Source organism: Coptis chinensis, chromosome 3, assembly GCF_015680905.1.
Source record: "Coptis chinensis isolate HL-2020 chromosome 3, ASM1568090v1, whole genome shotgun sequence".
NCBI lineage: Eukaryota > Viridiplantae > Streptophyta > Magnoliopsida > Ranunculales > Ranunculaceae > Coptis > Coptis chinensis.
In genome coordinates, this window is record NC_141458.1 from 113,470,306 (window position 1) to 113,491,484 (window position 21,179).

Here is a 21,179-nt window from a genome sequence, read left to right on the forward strand (position 1 = left end):
AGATGGGGGGACTTAATAGCATCTCAAAAAAGTTGAGCATCATTTGTTACATTTTTTCCCCCTCTCTTATTGGTTTGTTGCTTTTCCGTCATCATGGATTGTTCACACGAAGTCATGGAAATTGTGAGAGAGTGGTGACGACTCAAAAGTGTTATATTCTAAAAACATCTCAAATTCAATTCAAAATATATGCTCTGTTATTTAAAACTTACATTTGAAGACTTCTTCTTCAATAGTGATTCATTTGGTACAATCTAAAATGTGTGTATGGACTATACAACATATTACAATAGTTCAAAAGTAATTAAAAGTAAAATTCAAATATAGCTAAAAACTATCTAATATTGTATAGAATCAATTCAATAGAAGCACCTGCCACATGATAAGACCTTTTATTGAGCGATTAACATACAAACAGTGGAGGAAAAAACTTGGATTATTTGGCTAATCAACAGTGTTGTCTCCAAGATAGAGGGAAGCAAACATATAAAGAAAATTGAGGAGAAAGTTGAGATGTAGTGTCAGTTAGGATGTTCCTATATCGAGGATTTCCTATTGATAAAGGATAAAAATCCCCGTGGAGCTATGACTACTACAGTCCAGAGTCTGGTGATCACTTTTGTAAGGAAAGAACAATTTTTTTTGGCAGGTTGACAATGCTATAACATGTTCCATAAGGTAAACCAAATATTAAAGCCACTGAAGTGCTAAAAGGAGTTCAAGCAGTAGTGGGCAGAGTTGGAAACCCATTTGGTAAACTCCTAATGTTTTTATTGTTATTGCAAATTATGTTAACTTGCTAAATTCCTAAATTCAATACTCACCTTGCAAAAATAGTGAAGTGAAAGATGGGGGAGGAGGATGATAAATGAAGGGGATGAGAATGGATGGTGGTACTTTAATTTATTTATTGATTTTGTTTTGTTATACGGTTCCCTAACTGTCGAACCTGTAAAGACTCAAATTCTCGTTAAGGGTATTTTCGTAAATTACATATCAAACCTAGGGACATTTATGTACTTGGTCGGTTGGGTTTACCTTTCAAACTTACATAACTTAATGAAACTTAACTCCGACTCATAAGCCACGTTAGGTAAGCAACTCATATGCGAAAATTATACAAAAATGTCGTTTAGCGGCTTTTCCGCGTTCAAAGCTGGCACGATTTAACAGCTTACATGCAGGAGTGGGTTATCATTATAACATGTGGTGGGATAGGATGTAGGAAATTAAATTTAGCTTGATGGGCCGAAAAATAATTATGATGCTAAGTCAAATTAGTTAGTGGGTAGAAGTTTAATTAAGACCTTAGGCTTAGTTTAGATATTGTGGGCTTGGGCTTAATTAACTTAACATGTAAAAAAAAAAAAAAAAAAAAAAAAAAAAAAAAAAAAAACAACTTATCGCACCAAACCAAAAATCGCCCAAAGTTATCGCACCCAATTTCTATTTCTTCCCCATTTCTCTACCTTGAACCCTAGGAGAGAGAAAACCCCATTCGTCCATTTTCATCGATTCAATCCAAAAAAAAATTCGCAACCCATCTCTTGTAAACACTAAAGTCAAGTGTGAAGTTTCGAAATATGACGTAGGTGTGGCTATCGGATTTTCTTCTCACGACAATGCGAGATTCGAATTTCCTCAAATTTCGGTTGTACCAAAGTGAAAGGTGAGTTAGTTTTATTCGCAATTAGATAGTTTAAACCCAATTTCGATGGAATTGGATATATTGATGAAAATAATTGAATTGGGGGTTTTAAATTTCGGCAGTAGCTATTGGTGGAGATAGAGTGGAGCGTTATTGGTAGAGCAGAAAGCTAAGGAGCTATTCTTACTGACTTGGTAAGAATCATATATATATTCACTCCATTTTGAGAAGTTATGATGGTTCTATACCCTGTTTAAGATTATGTTGATTATGGATTGAATGAGAATGAACACACACCTATTTTATTACTAGATTTAATGTGAAAGGAAGGGTGTGAAATTTGTTGTAGTTGGAATTTGGAATGGATAGGATTGGTGTTGGCATAAGGTCCTACAGTGGCTGTAAATGGACTACCGAGCCCTGTCAGAGTAGCAGTGCTAGAAATGGCCTATAGCGTTGTTGACATTAGTTATAGAGGAAAGTTACCGGAAACCCAAATTCTTAGCGTCGAGATTTATTCTCGGCTTAGATTAGATAAGAATTACTCGTTAGTGTTATAAATTCTAATAACCTACGTATGTATATGATGTTATAGGAGTAATTACGAGTGGATTCGGTTAAGTGGGATTCGAGGAGAAACGGAGCTTGCTAAGGTAGGAACTTACATACCAATATATAGCATGCTTATTTTCATGCATGATTTGATTGTTTTAAATTGGAAAAGATAGTTTGCTTATCAACCATGCATGTATATGTGCTATTCATGTTTTGCAATTGTATTTTTCCTCGATAAAAACTAGAGATATAAATAGCTTTTGTGTGAAAAATTGAGTTTGCGAAATCGGGGTAGCTGGGATTGTTTTACTTTGTTAAAAGAGAAAAACTGGGTTTGGGAAGGGCTGTCGTCTCTTGTCTCCGGAAGAGAGAGAGAGAGATGGATTTTGTAATGTGGGTAAAGATTACCCGGTTGTTTGTAACTATGTGTGAGGTTTTGGATTGTTCCATAGATGTAGTTTGTTGTTATTTACGATGATTCGCCGTTTGGGAATCATCAGTTGTCATTTACTATGACTGGCCCGTTTGGGAGTTATAGGTTATATTTATTTGATTGTTGGAAATCCATGAACTTACACATACAGGACCAACAATTTAAAAGGAAAACTAAATATGTAATTATAATATTTTGAAATAACCGGTAATACGAGTATATAGTACTATTCTTATCATGAGGGGATTTGGAAAAGAATTGGTGAATTCCTATAAAGAAGGAACTGTTGTCGCATTTCCGGAGACGGCAGTTCGCTCTAGGATTCCAACTGTGGTGTACACCTTTCGAGGTGGTGGCCCATCTTTAAAGGGATGCGTCACAGGATGTAGTATGGGAATTCCTTTTCTACTTTTCTAGATAACCATGCTTGTACGTGTCACGCTGTATGGTGATTAACTTGTGTGGGATTACATGTTACCTCGATGAGGTTTAGACGCGAGGAGTGAGAGTTTAGTCCACTCCTGGACATGTGTCAGGATCCGAACAGTCTGCAGTTGTCGAACGGTTGACCACCGTAAGTTAGGTGACAGCCCGTATGGGGATCGTGGTCACAGGGCCCACCTGAGCCCTAAAAGCTTTGAGGATTTTGTGTGTACAAACACAACAACGACATTTCATCTCCCTGCCGGTAAAATCAGGAAAACAACGGTGCATGGTTCACACTGGGAAGTACTGAACCGAGATATGCTTGTGACTGGGGCTGAGTACCAGTTGTACCCTCACCATTATAATAGGATGCAGCGGCCACAATAGTTGTATGATGTTTGTGAAAACTATATTTTGAATATTAACAAGGCATGTCGAAATGATTTCTGCTAGTTAGTGATGTATTATATAGTCACGATATTTGGATATTATTATGAAAATCTACATGTTTTAAATGTTTTGCTATAAGTAGTCTATTTATTGGTTATTTGCGTTTCTACTGGGCATAATTTGTTCATCCTACATTAACATTTCAGTCGAGCCAAATGCGGAGGAGGCTTTCCCTACCACCGATGATGATGGGTATGGGGATTTGGGTAGTTTCCCCCATGCTTGACGAGGGACAGAGTCAAGTTCATATTTTGGGTTGTATAGAGATAGTCTAGTTCATTTTTTGGTTGTATATATAGAGAGCTCCATTCATTTTGATGTATACTCGATGTAATTGAGTAACCGATACTCTTAAACATTTTGTGGATATATGTATATACATCACTGTTGTGTATAACGTAGATTTGTATATATATATGGTTGTTGGAAGAATGAATGTTGGGATTTCCAGGTTATGACAGGTTGTAGTATACGAAACGTCGATTAAACAAAGGAAACTCTGCCAAAATTTTGTTAGAATTGGGATAGTGTCGGCCTCGAGATTCACTCCTCGTCCTCGGGATGTGTGTTGGGTCTCGGGGTGTGACAAAACCATTTAAGGCGTATATCTATAAACTATCTAATAAAAATGAAAACATTATCTTAAACAGATGAAAAGAAGCCAATTTACTAACCCTTCATTGAACCTAGTTGAACTCCTGATATAGATATGGCATTAGGGCATCCTCAAGAAACGGGATCCTCCATGACAATGGAAGAATGTAAATCCTAAAAGACAGAAGGTCGACTTTCAAAATGTTTGAGGCACATAAATAACAACTTTTGATTAGAATGATGTCACGCAAATGTCACATATTAAAAATTGCTTACCTGCAATTGGCTATTGGATAGAGGATAGAAAATTGGCGAAAGTAATTATGGAGGTTGACTGATGCGAGAGTTATAGTTTTGTTTTGAACGGGCATCCCTTCTTTTGCTTCAACTGCCTGGTGCAGTCCATTACTCCATCGTCTAGGGTTTAGATTATCTAAAAATGAGCAGACATGCAATTCTCATCCCATATCAAGCACTCCACATTGGTCTGGATGGTTTATGTTACCTAATTGAAAGTCTATTCCTGGAGACTAATGAAAAATGTACAACCTGCACTCAGTTTCATACCTTCCCAAAGTATTCTAGTCAGTTCTCTATCACATAACCGTGAATAATACATGACAGTAGAAACCAGCACAATAAAACAATCTTTAATATATGTATCAGCCCCCGCTACCCAAAGGCTATTCTTAGGCAAGTAGCAAATGCTACTATATATCTACAACAGGAAAGTTAAACCATTATTTAAACACTCCTAATGGTTAGATATTATAAGCCTAGGACCAGTAACCCGTATCCAGGCTACAACGTTTAACGGTCTAGCCGGCGCCTTGAAATGCATAAAATAAGAATCATAATTTTGTAAACTACACCAGCATATGAGAATGATCAAGAGCGATAATAAATTATTAAAATGCGGAATTCAAATATAAGAAATACCAAAACTCGAGCAAAAATTACAACTATATTAATACCTAAGGAGATGAATGATCAGAGATAGGAAAGACTACCAGAGTTTTGGGCAAACTCTCATATCTGAATTATTCGAAAATGTAAGAGTTATAACTTATAATCATTTTTTTGAAAACTTTACCAACATCTGAGAAACACCAGAGCAACAATAGTTTATCAAAAGGAGGAAGTCAATTTTAAGAAAACCCAAAACCTGAGGAAAGTTATATTTATTATCACCGCAGGAGATGAATGATCAAACATAGCAAACCTTCTTCATGGTCTGACAATGAGACCTCGACTCCTCATCCTCTAATGAAGAATGGCTTGAGAGGAAAGAGAACAAAACGTATGGTTTCAAGTGTAAAAGATGTTAACATTTCGCTTTTCTACGGAAAATTGGCCCATAAAGAACTATAAAACTGAATCCACTCTGGACGAATTAGGCTTCAAACCATACACCATTATAAACATCTCTGAGTTAGCTTTCTAATGCAAAAAATGGATTGCCAAACTGATTCTTGAGCAGAAAGTTATCGCAGATTTCGTCAATCCTATCATAGCAGTCAAATTTCAAACGAAGTCGGACTCGTGAATTACAAAAGGAGAAAATCCATTAGAGTAATCTTTCTAATAACATGTTAGTGACTTATATCATGAACCATAAACATCAGCACGCTTAATGTCATGTAGTTAAAGCAACTTCACACACACAAAAAGAAATATGTTAACATGATGTTTACACACCTGACCTATACATCAAGATGGTCAACAAAGCGTCTGTGTCAAATACTCAAATCCCTTTTGGCTATACTTTCTTTTACTTAGCTTGAACAGTTCTACTTCAATTGCCGATAATATCGTTGATATATAGCCAGACAAAACACACAAAACACAGTGTAAATTGGCTTAATTGTCAGAATTATGGTCGTAGGCATTTCATCAGTTATTTCATGGGCACGTCGATATATCATGTGATGAACTTATAAGTTATATCGATCATAGAAGAAAAAATTGTTTGCGTAAAAAGCATAGACTTGGCTAAATACATACCTTTTTGTGGGACCTTCTTTGACGCAAATAATGATATTATAGTCACATAAAAAGGAAAAATGATATTTGCATCATGGAGTCAGGTAACAGCCACATCCAAGAAATTGGTTTTGAGTAGTGGAACTATTTTGAAACAGAGATTTTTTTTTCTTTGCTTCTAATAATATTCGGCAGTGGAGAGATAATCGGCAGTAGAGAGGGGATCTCTGGTTTTTTTTTTTGGCTTTTAGCTTTTGTAAGAGAGCGAATGAGGGGAGATTTTGTTTTTGGTAACTGAATGAGGGCCGGGAGATTTGAGAGATATAAAACTCATAATAGAGAAAAAACGTCTGGTTTCCTCGTATTTAAATTCGTTATAAATGGTAATATAAATAGTAATAATTTGGCAATTAATGTGAAGGCTAAGTCGCGAACAATTGAATAGTGGCGTGTAGTTGATTTCCAACTTGAATTTACACATACGTCCTTAAGATACTATGTAATCTTAATGGTATAAATGATAATAAATTTTGAAATGACGAAGTAGTCTTTTTTAAAGGCATTGAATAATTTGTTTGAATATTTTATCAAGGGTATTTAGTGGTAGAAAAAAAAACTGGTCCAATTTAAATGTCCATATTAATTATAGTGTATATATATATATATATATACAGCCCCGCTCTAAAGCGGATGTACTTAAACGGACTTTATCTAAATATTGAAATTTCGCCGAAATAAAATTCATGGTCCCTCAAAACCAAAAATCTCTCCCTCGATCTTTCTCTCTCTTATTCTCTCTCCCATCTCTTTCGTTAGAACATTCCTCTTTCCCTCCTAGCACTCTCTTTCTCTTTATATCTCCTGTTTTTCTGTTTCTCTCCACTTATAACCTTTTGATTTTAAGTTGGATGCTCATAATCTTTAAGAATCACCATAACTGACCTTGTTCCTGGACACTGAACACGGCAAGTTTGTAAATACTTTATAGGATGGTTGAACAACACCAAGAGATATTGAGGTGAAACTAAGAAAGTTTTTATCCGGACTTGGAAGTATCATATCAATGTTATTTATTATTCTTTGATAAATTGCATCAAACTTAGGGCAAAATCAAAAAGTTGAACCTTCGTTCTGAATCAATAATGTTTTGAATGCCATGCGTATTTGTTTATATTAGCTTTGCACGCGTATCAGTGTGCGCAGTTGGAGGTATGCTCCTGTTGTGTGGTCTATTTATACTCTACTGGGTTGACCAAGATGATGCAAGACATAGCTTTAGACATGCTGGAGGTATCTTTTATATTCAATCTCGCATTGCATTACTTCGAAGTTCTAAGAGAATAATGTATGTTAAAAACTCAGGCATGAAAGTGCTTATAATATAGAATTGATCATATAATTGATTGGATTTTCGGCAGGTTTCCTTTGCCCATTTGTTCCACTCCTCCCCATTGCGTGTATTCTAGTTAATGTCTATTTAATGATAAATCTTGGGTGAGTACTTTCTATTCTCCGATCGTGTGTTGTTTTAATTTATTTTCTTCTCTTCCTGTAGACGTGTAGCAAGCGTCCTTCATTTTCCGTGAATGTTTTGGATTTAGTACCGTGTTGTACCCTACCAGTCAGTAAGGTCTAATCTCATGTAAACTTCTAAAACATTTATCCTAACCTCAGAGCTGGCACATGGATTTGTGTTTCCATCTGGATGATTATTGGAATATTTGTCTATCTATTTTATGGAAGAACCCACTTTTTGCTTGAAATGCGGTTTATGTGACAACTTCTCGCTACCGTGAGGAGATCTACGTAAGCTCTTCTTAACATTTGGCCTAATAATAGAATGAATACATTTCGAGTGCTAAGTTCAAACGTATGAGTAAAAAACATGTACTAGTAGTCACATTGTTACCAAATTTTGTCATATATGAATACACATTTATATTTAGCGGGGCTGAATGACTTCAATCTTGTTTTTATAGCAATTCTTCGGTAAGGATGTTGTAAATTATCTCGCTACTCGAAAGATGTTAATTATTTTCTCTGTTTGATATATGCATTGAGATGTGTTCTCTACTGCAATTTATAGAATACTTGGGTTTTGTTGGCAGAATTGGGATCATCAAGGCCGCCTCGCATACATTCCAAGTCCATTGCAACAGTTGTTGTCCTTTATCGACCCCCGAGTCAAGTTCCGGTTCTTACAGAGATTCTTCCGGGCTTCCGCCACCAGCAGCATACATACATCTTCTCATTATCATCCCCTCAAGTTCATCAAGGAGGACCACTAGGTGTTGGTGGTCGAAGTGGGAGGTGCAAGTAACTTGCATAATCGTCTTAGAGCCACAGACTAACCGTTTTGCCCAGTTACAAGATCACCACCACCGCACTGTTCAACTCCAAGCACTGGATCATCTTTTTCCAATGATTCTCGACGGGCATAAGGGGGTAAATACAAAGACATGTTGCAAGATCTAATGTTTTGAACGCATTGCTATCGATCGAACCGGAGGCCCGGCCGGGTCGAATGAGAGGAGCTCTATCCGGGTCGGGCTTATTCTCACGTTCTTAGCAAGTATATGGTTCGCCAACTCAATCGGTTCAAGCCGCATCACCACCACCACATACAAACAGCCACTTTTAGTGTTTCTCGGAACTCCGGATACTCATTTCCAACAACATTAATTCCCATAGATCTTCACAGCAGGCTCAAACAAGGATTGGAGGTGCTTGCATCATCCCTAGTCATCCTCTAACTGTAGTCCTTTGTATGGATGTGCAAATTTTTGTCACCTGTAGATTGGAGGGTCAATTCAGTTAACGCTTGTGAAGTTTTTGGATTTGGAGGTAGTGATTAGTCTAGTGATTGTAAGTGTTTTTGGTAAAGCCGGGAAAAATGTTTGTTCAAGATCCCGCGGCTCTATCTACATGGAGCTTTGTTTCAATGAAGACGGCGACGACAACAAAGCAAGAACCACCAAAGCAAGCGGCAACAACAACTACAAAAGCTATACACCACACCGCGACTTCAAACACCGATGATTTATGTATAATGTTGGTGTGTGAATGTCTATGTCGATGTTTAAGTTCTTGTATAATGTTGGTGTGTGAATGTCCGTGTCGTCGCTTAAGTTCTTGTTGTGATACTACGTTTTAAAACTGTCCTAAATTAGCCAATGGTTGTGCAGTGTGCACTCTCTGTAGTTTTTTACTGATATATGAAGGGCCCAAACTAAGTACTCCTCGTTGCCTTGAAAAAACTTGCTGAATATTGATGTACCGATTCTCTGTTGACCTCATGAAAAAATATCTCCCCACGCTTGTTTTGAAGATCTTACACTTTCCCTCGTCCTTATCGCTCACTTTAAGAGTAAGATTGAAATGATGGAAACCCCGACTATTAGAAAAAGTTGATTCTACCATACACGCTCCCAATACCTTCACAAATTCGAGTTTTACATAAACTTTCCCAAAACGTTTGGCTCTTCGGTCGAACATAGCTCTCCAACTACGTAGTATATCCAACATTTAAACATTTGTCAACTTCTCAAAGCAATATATACTACGGTTACTACCACAGATAACAGAAACTAAATATAGTGTTACACATAGATGGAACTAGGGCGGTTTATGTAAATTCATCAAGTATGTAACGTATAAAGTATAAAGTGGTTGAAATGTTTGTAGTAAATACGTTGGATTACAAAAAATAAAGAAATGTTAACAGCAATATGTAACGTATGAGCATTCTGCAGTCCCATAATTCCCTTTCTTGTTTCTTCAAGATGTTAACAGCCCTCATAGAATCCGAGGCCACTTCCACCTTCAGAAGTTGTAGCTTCTGACACCCTTGCAGACCAGAAGTTTGTGATACATGACAGACCTTGGACTACTAGCTCCAGTGTAAGCTAACACTACTCTGCAACTTTTTTAATCAAGCGACATTCCTACACAAAAACATATGAATATTCAAAGCTATGAAAATACAATAAACATACATATAAAAAAATAATTAAAAATGTATATTTACCCGAAGATGAATAAGAATCATCATCTGTGGTAGAACCCAAAGTTGCGTCCTCGTCGTACAAGCAAGTTTTTTCACTGCAAATCAATTAACATAAGAAAATAATTTGTGAATACTTTAATAGGAATAAAAAGAAAGGAAGAAAAAATTTGCATTTCTTACCCATTGTTTAGCTCTTCTTTACCCTTCTTCTTAAGCTCCGGACAATTCCTTTTATCGTGTGACACTCCAATCTTGTTACATCCATTGCACCGTCTCCTTTTATATTTTTGTGCCTTTTTGAGTGCTTTCTTTTTATCTCCTTTAAGTCTTTTTCCACATCCTTTTGGTCTTGCTTGACTCGGTTCATGATAATTAATTGCCGAATTAGAACTCTTTGCTCCAGAAACTCCTACACTTGTATCACAACCAAACTCTTGACTACTTTTCTCATGTAGTGCTGCTACACTTGTATCACCACCAACCAACTTACTAATTTTTTCAAGTGCACCACTTAAAGCATCTGTAAACACTTTAGTTGCTTCTTCACTTTCGAGGGATTTATCAACTACAAGTGTTGACATTTGAATCAATTCATTTAAGCTTCATGATGTATAATTTATCATCTTGAACCTCCATTCCACCATCATCATCAATGACCTCCGACTTTTGCAGTTTTACACCATCTTTTCAAAATGTATTGATTCGCAACTTATCAAAATCATGCATCTTATTCAAATAAGCTAAAATATGCCTACAAGGGACCCCTAAGCTCTCAAACTTTTTACAAGTGCATGAAGCAAAATCTAGATCTTTTGATAAGAAATTTCCCGCGACTCTAGACTTTTCGGCTGCCATTTTTCTATCAACCTTATAAACGCCAACACTTCTCATTCTCACTAACAAGTACAAATCTATAATTCAAGCTCTCCCATAACTCATCTTGAAATTTAAAAATAACTCATGTGTATAAACATCAACCATGTGTACCAAAAAGCTATGGGGCATTTTCATTTTGGTTTCTCAATCATATCTTTGTTATCGCCATTAATTCTTCATGACGTTGGCGCACAAGTCCCCTACCAAACTGAACCATAAAATCTACCAGAGAATTTTCTTTTGAAACATACATTTTGAAAAATGAATGAGCGCTTTCCGCTCGTTGACTACTTGACATACCTGCAGAGAAGATGTGATTCACATGTGCGGGCACCCATTGTGATCGGATTTCGTACATTGACTCCAACCACTTGTTCTCATGTAAACCACTCTGCTGAAGAATACCATTCCACTTCAAGTCAAACTCATCTTTCATCTCAGATCCCCAAATGCAGTTTGAAAACTCAGTGTAGTACTTACTATATATAACTGAATCTATTTTCATCGAAAATTTCATCAGTATGTGCCAATTGCAATACTTGTTGACAGAGTACCCAAAATTTCAGCATGTAAAACAAATAAAAAAAAATAACGTTTGCAAATTAATTATTAAAATAAATAAATAAATAAGAAACCTGTGAAAAGTGGTTGGAAGAGTTTGAGAAATGGCTTTTGTCATTGCTGGATCTTGATCTGTAATAATCATCTTTGGGGGATTGCCTGGCATAGCTTCTAAAAATTGGTTGAACAACCAAATAAATGATTCTGTGGTCTCATCACATAAAAATGAACAAGCAAAAACAACTGTCTGACCATGATTATTAACCCCAAACAGCGGTGCAAGAATCAAGCCATATCGATTAGTGTTGTAGGTAGTATCAAAGATAACCACATCTCCATAAAATTTGTATGCTCGTCTCGAGGTTGCATCAGCCCAAAAACAACGTGTAATTCTCTGTTCATCGTTTGTCTCAATTTTAAAAGTGAAAGAAGGATTCCTCCCTTGTTCCAATTCTAAAAACTCATAAAACATATCTCCATCATGGCCTTTCATCTTATTACGCTTATCCCTTTCCTGGTTATTTAAATCTTTCTGTGTGAAACCAATATTTTCTATCCCTCTTGACTGAACTCCAAGAAGACTAAACTGCTGATGTTGTGGTATGTTTACCATGCCAAGTTGTTGTGTTAAACATTTTTGGGCACTGGAAACACCACGGTGAGATCTTAGAAGATGTACTCTTCGCGGGGTCGACAACGGGTGAGAATGCCCTTCAACAAATACAGTAACGACAAATGTACCAGAGTTTGACTTCGTCACAGCAACTTTTGCTTTACAATCTTCTTTTATATTGCCCCGACGTCTTTTTGTATCAACGTCCGCTATTTCTGAATTTTTTCCTTGCTTGTAACACACATATTCCTTTCTTACACATTCACCATCTTTCTTCCTTTCAGACCAACTACGAACACTGAATCCAGCGGCTTTGGCATAATTATTGTAGAAACTGTAGACATCATCAAGTGATTCAAACTCCTGTTCTTTTCTAGGTTTGGTATCATATGATACTTGGGGATTGTAAATGTGATTGGGTTTCCCACCTACACTCCCACTCTCAATTTCGAAATCCTCATTTTCCATCTCAATATAATCTAGAAAAAAAAATATATAACAAAAACCCAAGTTTAAATAAGCAGAATAACTAAACAATTGAAATTATAAAAAAAATTGTCGACATCGACAAGCAACGCATAAAACAATGTAGGAATAGAATAATTACATGACCGAAAATGACAGGACCAATATGTAAAGCTAATATAGCGATAGTTTTTTATCTGTAAAATTGAATATATGTAAAATTGGTAATAGTTTCATACTCTGCATTTCAACACAAACCGAATAAATAACTATTTATTTCAATACAGGTCAAATGAATGATATAGCTATAAGGAAATAGATGCAGGAACTTTAATTTATGCATTCACGTGTCAGCAACCACATTTATAAACAGCTTCCACAATCATTACATCACTTGGACCAGTACAACATTGAATCTTTAATGACTACACTATCTGAAAATAATCCCTCATTCCCTCATTTGCTTCAGAGATTCGTCTTTTACCTCAAAAAAAGTAATTTTCGTAAAGTACCAACTCTCTTTGCTTCCGCGGTGAACAATTAGATGATTCCAAATTGTGTGTGCCTGTCTTAAGGGTGTTGTCATGTGTACATTTTCCCCAAGTTAACTAGCAACAGTTGTGATAAATAATGGGGTGCTCTGTCTATCGATCGGTTTTGGAGAAAATGGTTCTTAACCGACACTAAGCAAATTTGAATTCAACGAGGTCGGATTTCAAGTAGGCTAAGCGCCGAGAATGAGTGGGAATATACGGGCGTGATCGAGGGGGAAGATAGGTCACTCTGTGTTTGGAGAGAGAATAGGAGAGAGGGAGCCAGTGAGAGAGTTTTGAGGATCCAGCTTCAAAACCCTTCGGTGAGATTATATTTTGAAATTTCGGTTTTTAAGTAAAGTACGTAAACGGACGTCCGTCTAAGAGCGGGGCTATATATATATATATATATATATATATATATATATATATATATATATATATATATATATAGCTACCTTGACAAACTCGTCCGTCCGTTTGATCACAACCCATCCAACGTCCAAGAACTATTCCTTATCAAACAAAGAATTCAGGGTGGGTATAATGGTCATTTTGATTTTCTATTCATAAAAAAAACAAAAAACCCAATAAAACACCCTGAGACTTCTTCTTCCTCTCTCTTCCTCACTCACTCTCTACAGAGAAACCCACGCCGGTTTCTTCTTCACAAAAGATCACCCGACTATTCAATTGGAGCCCATTATCTTTCTTTTTCACAAAAAATCACTATACTATTTTTTTGGAATTAGCCATCTCTGTAAACCAAGGTAAGTTAATCTTATTTTATCGTTCTTTTGGTTTTTCCGATTTGTAAGAAGTTAATATTTTTTGCTTTGATATTGTCCTTTTGAACTTAAGTGCTTTCTTTTCGAATTAGAATTCTTAGTTGCTTGTTCTCGAAGAATTGCTCTATAGCCCTCTTTTATACCATAATCGTTTTTTTCTAATTAGAATAGACGTTAAAATTGTCAATTTAATATATGGGAGACATTAATATCTATTTTGCATCATTTGATATTTTCTCTGTTTCTTTTTTTGCTAGAAATGGAAGAAAATGTTAGAGCTTTTGTTGGCACTTCTTCTTGTTGTACTGATTCTCAAAGTAATGACGTTAATAAATTAGTTGCTCCACACTTAGGTATGAAATTTAATAATGTTGATGAAAGCAAAGACTTACTATAGAGAGTTTGGTAAACAGGAGGGATTTGAGATTCGTGTTCGGACTACGGATAAAAAACAAACGGGTGTGGAATTGCCTTCTAGTTGTCTATTGGTTTGCTCACACGAGGGGGTCCATAACAAGAAAGAAGAAATTGAAGGTGTAGCTTCGAGAAGTATTTCGACTATTAGATGTGGTTGCCAAGCTAGAATGCGAGTTACAAAAAGAAAACTTGAAGATATATATGATGTGAGTTTGGCTGAAAATCGCCATAGCCATGGTTTCGTCACTCCATCAAAGAGACAATATATGAAAGGTAACAAAAATATGCCTGAAGCTGCAAAGAGTTTGACAGAGGTTTTTCATGACAACGGTATACCTGTAGGGAAAGTGGCAGACGTTTTCCATGGGGATGAGATTGGGTTTCGGAGAAAGCATTGTTGGAACCACCATTATGGTTTGACGAGAAAAATGCCTAAAGATAATGATGCAACAGCCGTGCTTCACTATTTTAGGCAGAAGAGTGCTGAAAATCCTCAGTTCTACTATGCCGTTCAATTAGATACAAAAGGTGTAGTAGTAAATTTCTTTTGAGTTGATGGAAGGTCCCGTGTCCAATATGAGTACTTTGGGGATGTCGTATCTTTTGATACAACATATAGAACTAATGTTTACGGTATGCCGTTTGCCCCTTTTATTGGAGTCAACCACCACATGCAGTCCATTCAGTTTGGTTGTGCCCTGCTACTTGATGAGACAGAAGAGACATTTGTGTGGTTGTTTCAGACATGGCTTGCAGCTATGGGTGGTCGTCCACCAACTTCAATACTTACTGACCAAGATTTAGCGATGACTGCAGCAGTTAGAAGAGTTTTCCCTACTATTCGACATCGATTTTGTCTTTGGCACATTATGCAGAAATTTTCAGAGAAGTTGTCATTTGTCTACCATAGGTTCGATGCTTTGTGTTCAGAGCTTACATATATTATTTGGAAGTCATATAGGATTGTTGATTTTGAAAGCGTGTGGTCTGCACTCATGTTGAAGTATAACTTGACCGAAAATACTTGGTTGACAAAATATATAAAAAACCGTGACGCCTTGGGTTCCGACTTATCACAATGACATTTTTTTTGCTGGTATGCATACGACTGGGCAAAGTGAATCAATGAATTCTCATTATGATCAATTCGTTAGTTCGACGACTACACTTATGGAATTTGTCCATGGTAATGAGAGGTCTTTGGAATCAATAGCCAGGAATGAAAGGGAATCTGATTACCGTACCGAACATACTTCTCGCATTGTGGCTAAGGATGTTTTCCTCCTCAAGCATGCAGGTAAAGTTTATACCATTAGTACTTTCAATAAATTCAAGAAACATTTAGAAAAGGCTAAAATGAAGTATAGAATTGTTGGAGAAGAGATAGACATACATGGAACAGGAATTTATACGGTGAAGACAAGAGACATTAAGCAAACTTCAATTTGGAAAGTGACTTTTAATAGAGGAACTTTGGAGGGTGACTGAATGTAAGAATTTTCAGTTCAAGGATTACTTTGTGCTCACATTTTAAAAGCTTTTTAGTGTTATGACATCAAGAGATTCCGGATCATTTTATTTTGAAACGGTGGATCTAAAAAGGCAAACACATACGAGCGGTGTTTGATGGTGGACTAGTGGCCGTCATGAAGACCATGAGCCGTTAAGAGTTGCCCATTGTATCAAGGTTGCTACTCAATTGGCTTATGATGCATCAACTAGTGTTGAGACATATGCATATTTTATTCAGAAGATGAGTGAAATGTCTATTGGAGTTTCGGAGCTCAAGGAAACTATCAACAAAACGGATGCAATGAATAATGAAGCACCTCCAAATTGAAGAGCCTATAGTTAATACCTCACAGGTAATTTATTTAGTTTGTTTTTTTTATCTTTGCAATGATAAAAATCCTATTTGATTTTAACTCTTAAATCTTCTTTTCAGCTCTTGGTTTTAAATCCCAACATTTCTCAAACGAAGGGGAGGAAGAAGAAAACGGAGAGAATGAAAGGCCCCAGGGAGGAAGCCTTAGAGAATCCAGGAAGAATGTGTAAATCTTGTAATAAGATTGCTAAGCACGACTCCAGAAATTGTCCAGAAAAATTAAAAAACAAGAGTGTGGAATGACATGCTTGTTGAGTGTGGAAGGACCGTTGGTTATGTTCTTACTGTCTTGTTTTTTTGGGTGTTTTTTTTCTAATTGTAAGAATTATAAAACTATCCAATTTTTTGGGAGCTTACACCAATGATTTCGGTTTTTTTTATGTCGGATAATTGATACTAGAAAAATGGTATGAGGCAGCTGATCCTAGGTTGTAGAAAGTCCGAGTGATTCGATTGTTGTTCCTGATGGAGCAACTTTGTCTACATATCAGTATTTTGAGAATGTGAGGAATTTCCTTGTAGCTGTGGAAGAAATGGGACTTCCCAATTTTGAAACATCTGATCTGGAATGGGTAGACACAATTTTGAGAAATTTCGGTTTTTGAGGATGTACATTGTTGCTTAGGTAGCTGAATTTGGACAGGCGGATGTGGTATGTCAAGATTTGGTGGGAGTCTAAAACCTAGCAATTCCGGAAAATATTTCACAAGGAAAAATTAAGAACCTTTTACGAATTCCTTGTCAAGGAACGCATCCAAATCATTGGTGTGGAACTGAATTCAAATGTTGATCTTGCCCATGATATTGATATGGTTTGTAGACTATAATTATTTTTCGGTTTGTGCTCAGAGTTTTCCATGTTATGTAGTGAGTTCAAAAGTTAAAATATCTACAAATTAAATTGGTGCAGAATAATCGTTCATTGAACATGTTTGTCCATACTCTTTTTTTCGGAGAAGAAACCGTAAGATGTCCCAATTGTAAGAGTTCTTTCTCGGTTTAGTTATTTCCTTTCAAGATATTAGTAAAATTGTTGTCCCAATTGTATGAGCTATGAACAATTGGACTATGAACAATGAGTGTTCATAGTCCATACTGTACTATGAACAATCAATGTTCATAGTCATGAGCTATGAACATTATTTGTTTTTATCACAATTGGACTATGAACAGTGATTGTTCATAGTCCATACTGTACTATGAACAATCAATGTTCATAGTCATGAGCAATGAACATTCTTTGTTCATATCACAATTGGACTATGAACAATGATTGTTCATAGTCATGAGCTATAAACATTCTTTGTTCATATCATTCAAAAAATGAGTTGGTGCAATATTGTCAGCATGCGCCTATATCCCAGGCACTATAAGAGGGCGGGCGCCTATTTGGGTTTAGGGGCATACGCCTATAGCCCAGACACTATAAGAGGGCGGGCGCTTATTTAGGTTTAGGGGTGCGCCTATATCCTAAACACTATAAGAGGGCGGGCGCCTATTTGGGTTTAGGGGCGTGAGCCTATATCCTAAGCACTATAAGAGGGCGGGCGCCTATTTGGGTTTTACTTTTCAGTTGTTATTTTCGGTGAGTAGATTGTGGGCTTTGTGACTATGAACAATTGGACTATGAACATTGATTGTTCATAGTCATGAGCTATGAACATTCTTTGTTCATAGTCCACAAAGAACTGTTTCTGTATCCAATTGGCATTCAAATACAACAATAATGAATGAACCCATATAAACAATAGCATAGCATTGAATTATTTTTTACATTGCTGATAACAAAGCTTTAAGTTTACAAAGCTTTCAATGTATACACTAACACACCTTGATCAAATACTTGAAGCTACACAAAACAGGTAACAAAATACAAACCAAGAAATGGCTAGATTTTCTTAATCAAACATTGCTTTTTCTTAATTCCCAAAAAAAGTTATTTAAGCTTAGCTCAAATTGCAACATGAAACAAGCTTGAGGGAGCTAGAACGAGTAGAACCTCGAGTAGCTCAAGTTCACTAATACTTTGTCGGAAGTCAAATTTCAAAGATGTTCGGACTCGCCCATATTACAAAGACAAAATGAACTTGCTCGAGCCAAGAATGAGCGGCGTCTGAGTAGATCAGTTAGTTTAGCAACCTTACGTGAGGCGGGGGCTTATCGGTGAGTTTAATAGCTAAACGACCAAGTGTTACAACTAAGTGAAGTAATACATTAAAATTAAGTCAGAATGAAACTTATTGCAGCTTCAGATGCTGTAGTGCCAAAAAAAAAAAGCCTTAGTTTTAAGGTCCAACATTATAGCCTTAAGGAAATCGACTTGAGAGTCAAAAGCCTTTCATCTTCTTTGTAATATATCAACAGTTTGCTTGGATGTTCGTTCGTCATAGTACCCTTCTCCTAACAGAACCTTCAGAGACATAATATAAGAACAAAAGGAAAAATTACACTTAGCAATTGTAGTGAAACGAACAACTTACCAAAAACTCATTCGTGTGTATTAGTCGACTAGGAAAGAATGCTGCTTTGCCAAAGGGAACCTGCCAAATATGCATAACACTTCATTTTCATATAGTGCAAATGTCAAGTAAAGAAGACTTACCATTACATCATGAAAAAGTTAATCTGGTAGCTTCTTCACAAGTTTGACCAAGTTATTATTGTCAGCAATGAAATGTTGCAATTAGTACTATTTTACTCAAACCTCCATATGCTTATATGCTTCAGTTGCAATTAGTACTATTTTAGCAAGAAGAAATCTATAAGCTCCTATAATATGCTTATATGCACCTCTACAGGCTACAGTTATAGTTCATTCTACCTAGGATAGTGTGGATGCAGACGGGTGCTATATATCTCATTGGTCAATATCCTCTATTGAAATATGAGATCCTTAGTTTAGGCCAGATGCAAAAATTTCGCACCCCACAACTTAAATTCATTGTTTATCAAAGAGGGAAAAAAATAAAAATGATCAAATTAAATAGCATCAGAAAATTAAATTATCAAATTAAATTGCATTGAAATCCACTGTTTATCATAACAAAAACATCAATTTATCTAATTTAGAACTCAACATTCATCTCAAACACTACATAATAGAAGAAAAGAGAGTTAATAGAAGAAAAAAAAAACTTACATCTTTTGAGTTAATCAAACGTGGTGGTGGGTTTCTTTGTAGTGGCGATGAGTTTCTCGATCTGTAGTGGTGGTGGTTCTCTCTGTAGTGGTGGTGGGTTTCTCGTTCTTGAGTGGTGGTGGGTCTCTCTGGTCATTTCTCTAGTGGTAGTGGATTTCATTTTCGTTGTTGAGGGGGAGGAAGCCACTTCGTCATCTTCACTATTCACTATTGGTGAGGAGAGAGACAGCGAGAAAGGAAGAGGTTTATGCGTTTTTTTTTGGATTTATTCAACAAGAAAGTTAAATGACTAGCTTACCCCCGTTCTATTCTTTAGTTGTTTGGGGTGTGTGATCTGTCCATTGGATTAGATGTAATCGAACGGACATAACGAGATGTCAAGATAAGCTGTCAATTGGGGCTGTCAAGGTAGCCAACCCCAATATATATATATATATATCAAAAAATGTGGAGCAATGGGTTATCCTGAGAAAGTATTTCATTTGATTATACTTCCATTCTTCTCCGGAATCATCACCTTGGCAGCATGTTTTGCACCCAAGTATGCTCCATGTGTTGATATTCATTACTCTCTGGATACTCTCATTCTTAACATCTACCAGGTTGTTTGGGATATACATCTCTTGGAATTCCAGCATTGCAGTATGTAATGTCAAGTTTCCCATACTTGGAGAGTTGGAGATAGTAGTTTCAACAAGATTTCGAACGTCGTCATCGTTTGTAACATCACAGTGATCGAACAAAAGAGATATCATTTGATCGAACCTATGTCTCTACATGCATAGTGTGTGGCTCAGGTTGTCTTGGACGTCTCCGATGACTACTTTAGCACTATGGCTGACAAACAATCGTGCAGTGCTTTCACCGATTCCACTAGCTCCGCCAGTAATGACTGCAATTGATATCTCTCACCAATTGTATGATGTATTGTTATGCGGAAGGCTCGAGTAGAACTTGCAAGTTGCAACTGATATTTCTCACCAATTCTCGTTGTTAAGGATGCCTCTTGTTTTCTTTTCTTCTCCATCAAAATCTCTCTTCTAATTATAATACATCTCATTTTCAACACTTGAATCATTAAGAAGAACAAGAGATTTCAAGCAATGGGTGTTCGTTCTTTTCTTTCTAATAAGAAGATAAAACTCAAATCATTGTCATCAAACACCCAAAATGTAGAAAACCCATTGTTCCAAACACATGGTTCAAGAACCCAAGTTGAAGAACTAAAGCATGCATCTTCTATATTTGAAGTCAACATACTTGAGTACACAAAGGATGTTTCATTTCATCCCATCAAACTCATTTCTACTCAAAACTTCCTAAAAACTTGAAAAACAAATCTATTCCGTAGACAGTGAACAACAACATTATCTCCCACTTAAAAAAAGGAAGTGCGGTCACAACCCCTCAATCAAAGAGACCGAAGCCCGACCATGTCATCATCAGACACCTTTGCCTCTTAGACATTCTCTTCTTTCTTTGATTCAGCAGCAGCAGGTGCTGCGACACCACCACCACCACCACTAGAAGGAACTGAAACCAATATGCGCCGACCACCTCTCTCTCTCTCTCAAAACACTAATAACGACGCGACCACCTTCATTTGAAGAATTTAAAGTTATTATGATACTAGGAAATTTTAATAATGAATCAACGGCTGAGATTGCACAACAGGGTCTGATTTGCGGTGTTAGGATGATGGCACGTGGCAGAGGAGGTAAATATGAGTGAGGGTAGTGGGGTAATTGTAGGGCTGTCAATGAGTTGGACCTGAATAAGACGCACCTAGGTCAGCCCCAGCCCAAAA

At 36.6% G+C, this 21,179-nt stretch overlaps 3 protein-coding genes and 2 long non-coding RNA genes across 5 annotated transcripts; 3 read left to right on the forward strand and 2 right to left on the reverse strand.

The window, feature by feature from the left end:
• The first annotated feature begins 6,840 nt into the window (after positions 1-6,840).
• LOC147513140 (uncharacterized) lies at positions 6,841-9,280 on the forward strand. The gene is made up of 2 exons (XR_015217343.1): positions 6,841-7,379; positions 8,198-9,280. It is a non-coding gene; the product is annotated as an uncharacterized LOC147513140 (long non-coding RNA).
• A 736-nt stretch (positions 9,281-10,016) lies between these two features.
• Positions 10,017-12,613, reverse strand: LOC147513141 (protein FAR1-RELATED SEQUENCE 5-like). Its single transcript, XM_086598864.1, has 5 exons — positions 11,692-12,613; positions 11,272-11,466; positions 10,276-10,660; positions 10,117-10,190; positions 10,017-10,033 (listed from the first exon to the last, which is right to left on the reverse strand). The coding sequence occupies exons 1-5, from the start codon at positions 12,611-12,613 to the stop codon at positions 10,017-10,019; spliced, it is 1,593 nt and encodes a 530-aa protein (XP_086454990.1).
• A 1,686-nt stretch (positions 12,614-14,299) lies between these two features.
• On the forward strand, positions 14,300-14,899 carry LOC147513142 (protein FAR1-RELATED SEQUENCE 5-like). Its single transcript, XM_086598865.1, has one exon. It carries the CDS (start codon positions 14,300-14,302, stop codon positions 14,897-14,899), a length of 600 nt encoding a protein of 199 aa, XP_086454991.1.
• An 84-nt stretch (positions 14,900-14,983) lies between these two features.
• LOC147513143 (protein FAR1-RELATED SEQUENCE 5-like) lies at positions 14,984-15,836 on the forward strand. The gene is made up of 2 exons (XM_086598866.1): positions 14,984-15,333; positions 15,503-15,836. The coding sequence occupies exons 1-2, from the start codon at positions 14,984-14,986 to the stop codon at positions 15,834-15,836; spliced, it is 684 nt and encodes a 227-aa protein (XP_086454992.1).
• Positions 15,837-18,345: 2,509 nt separating this feature from the next.
• LOC147513144 (uncharacterized) lies at positions 18,346-19,620 on the reverse strand. The gene is made up of 3 exons (XR_015217344.1): positions 19,373-19,620; positions 18,714-18,773; positions 18,346-18,643 (listed from the first exon to the last, which is right to left on the reverse strand). It is a non-coding gene; the product is annotated as an uncharacterized LOC147513144 (long non-coding RNA).
• Between the last annotated feature and the right edge of the window lie 1,559 nt (positions 19,621-21,179).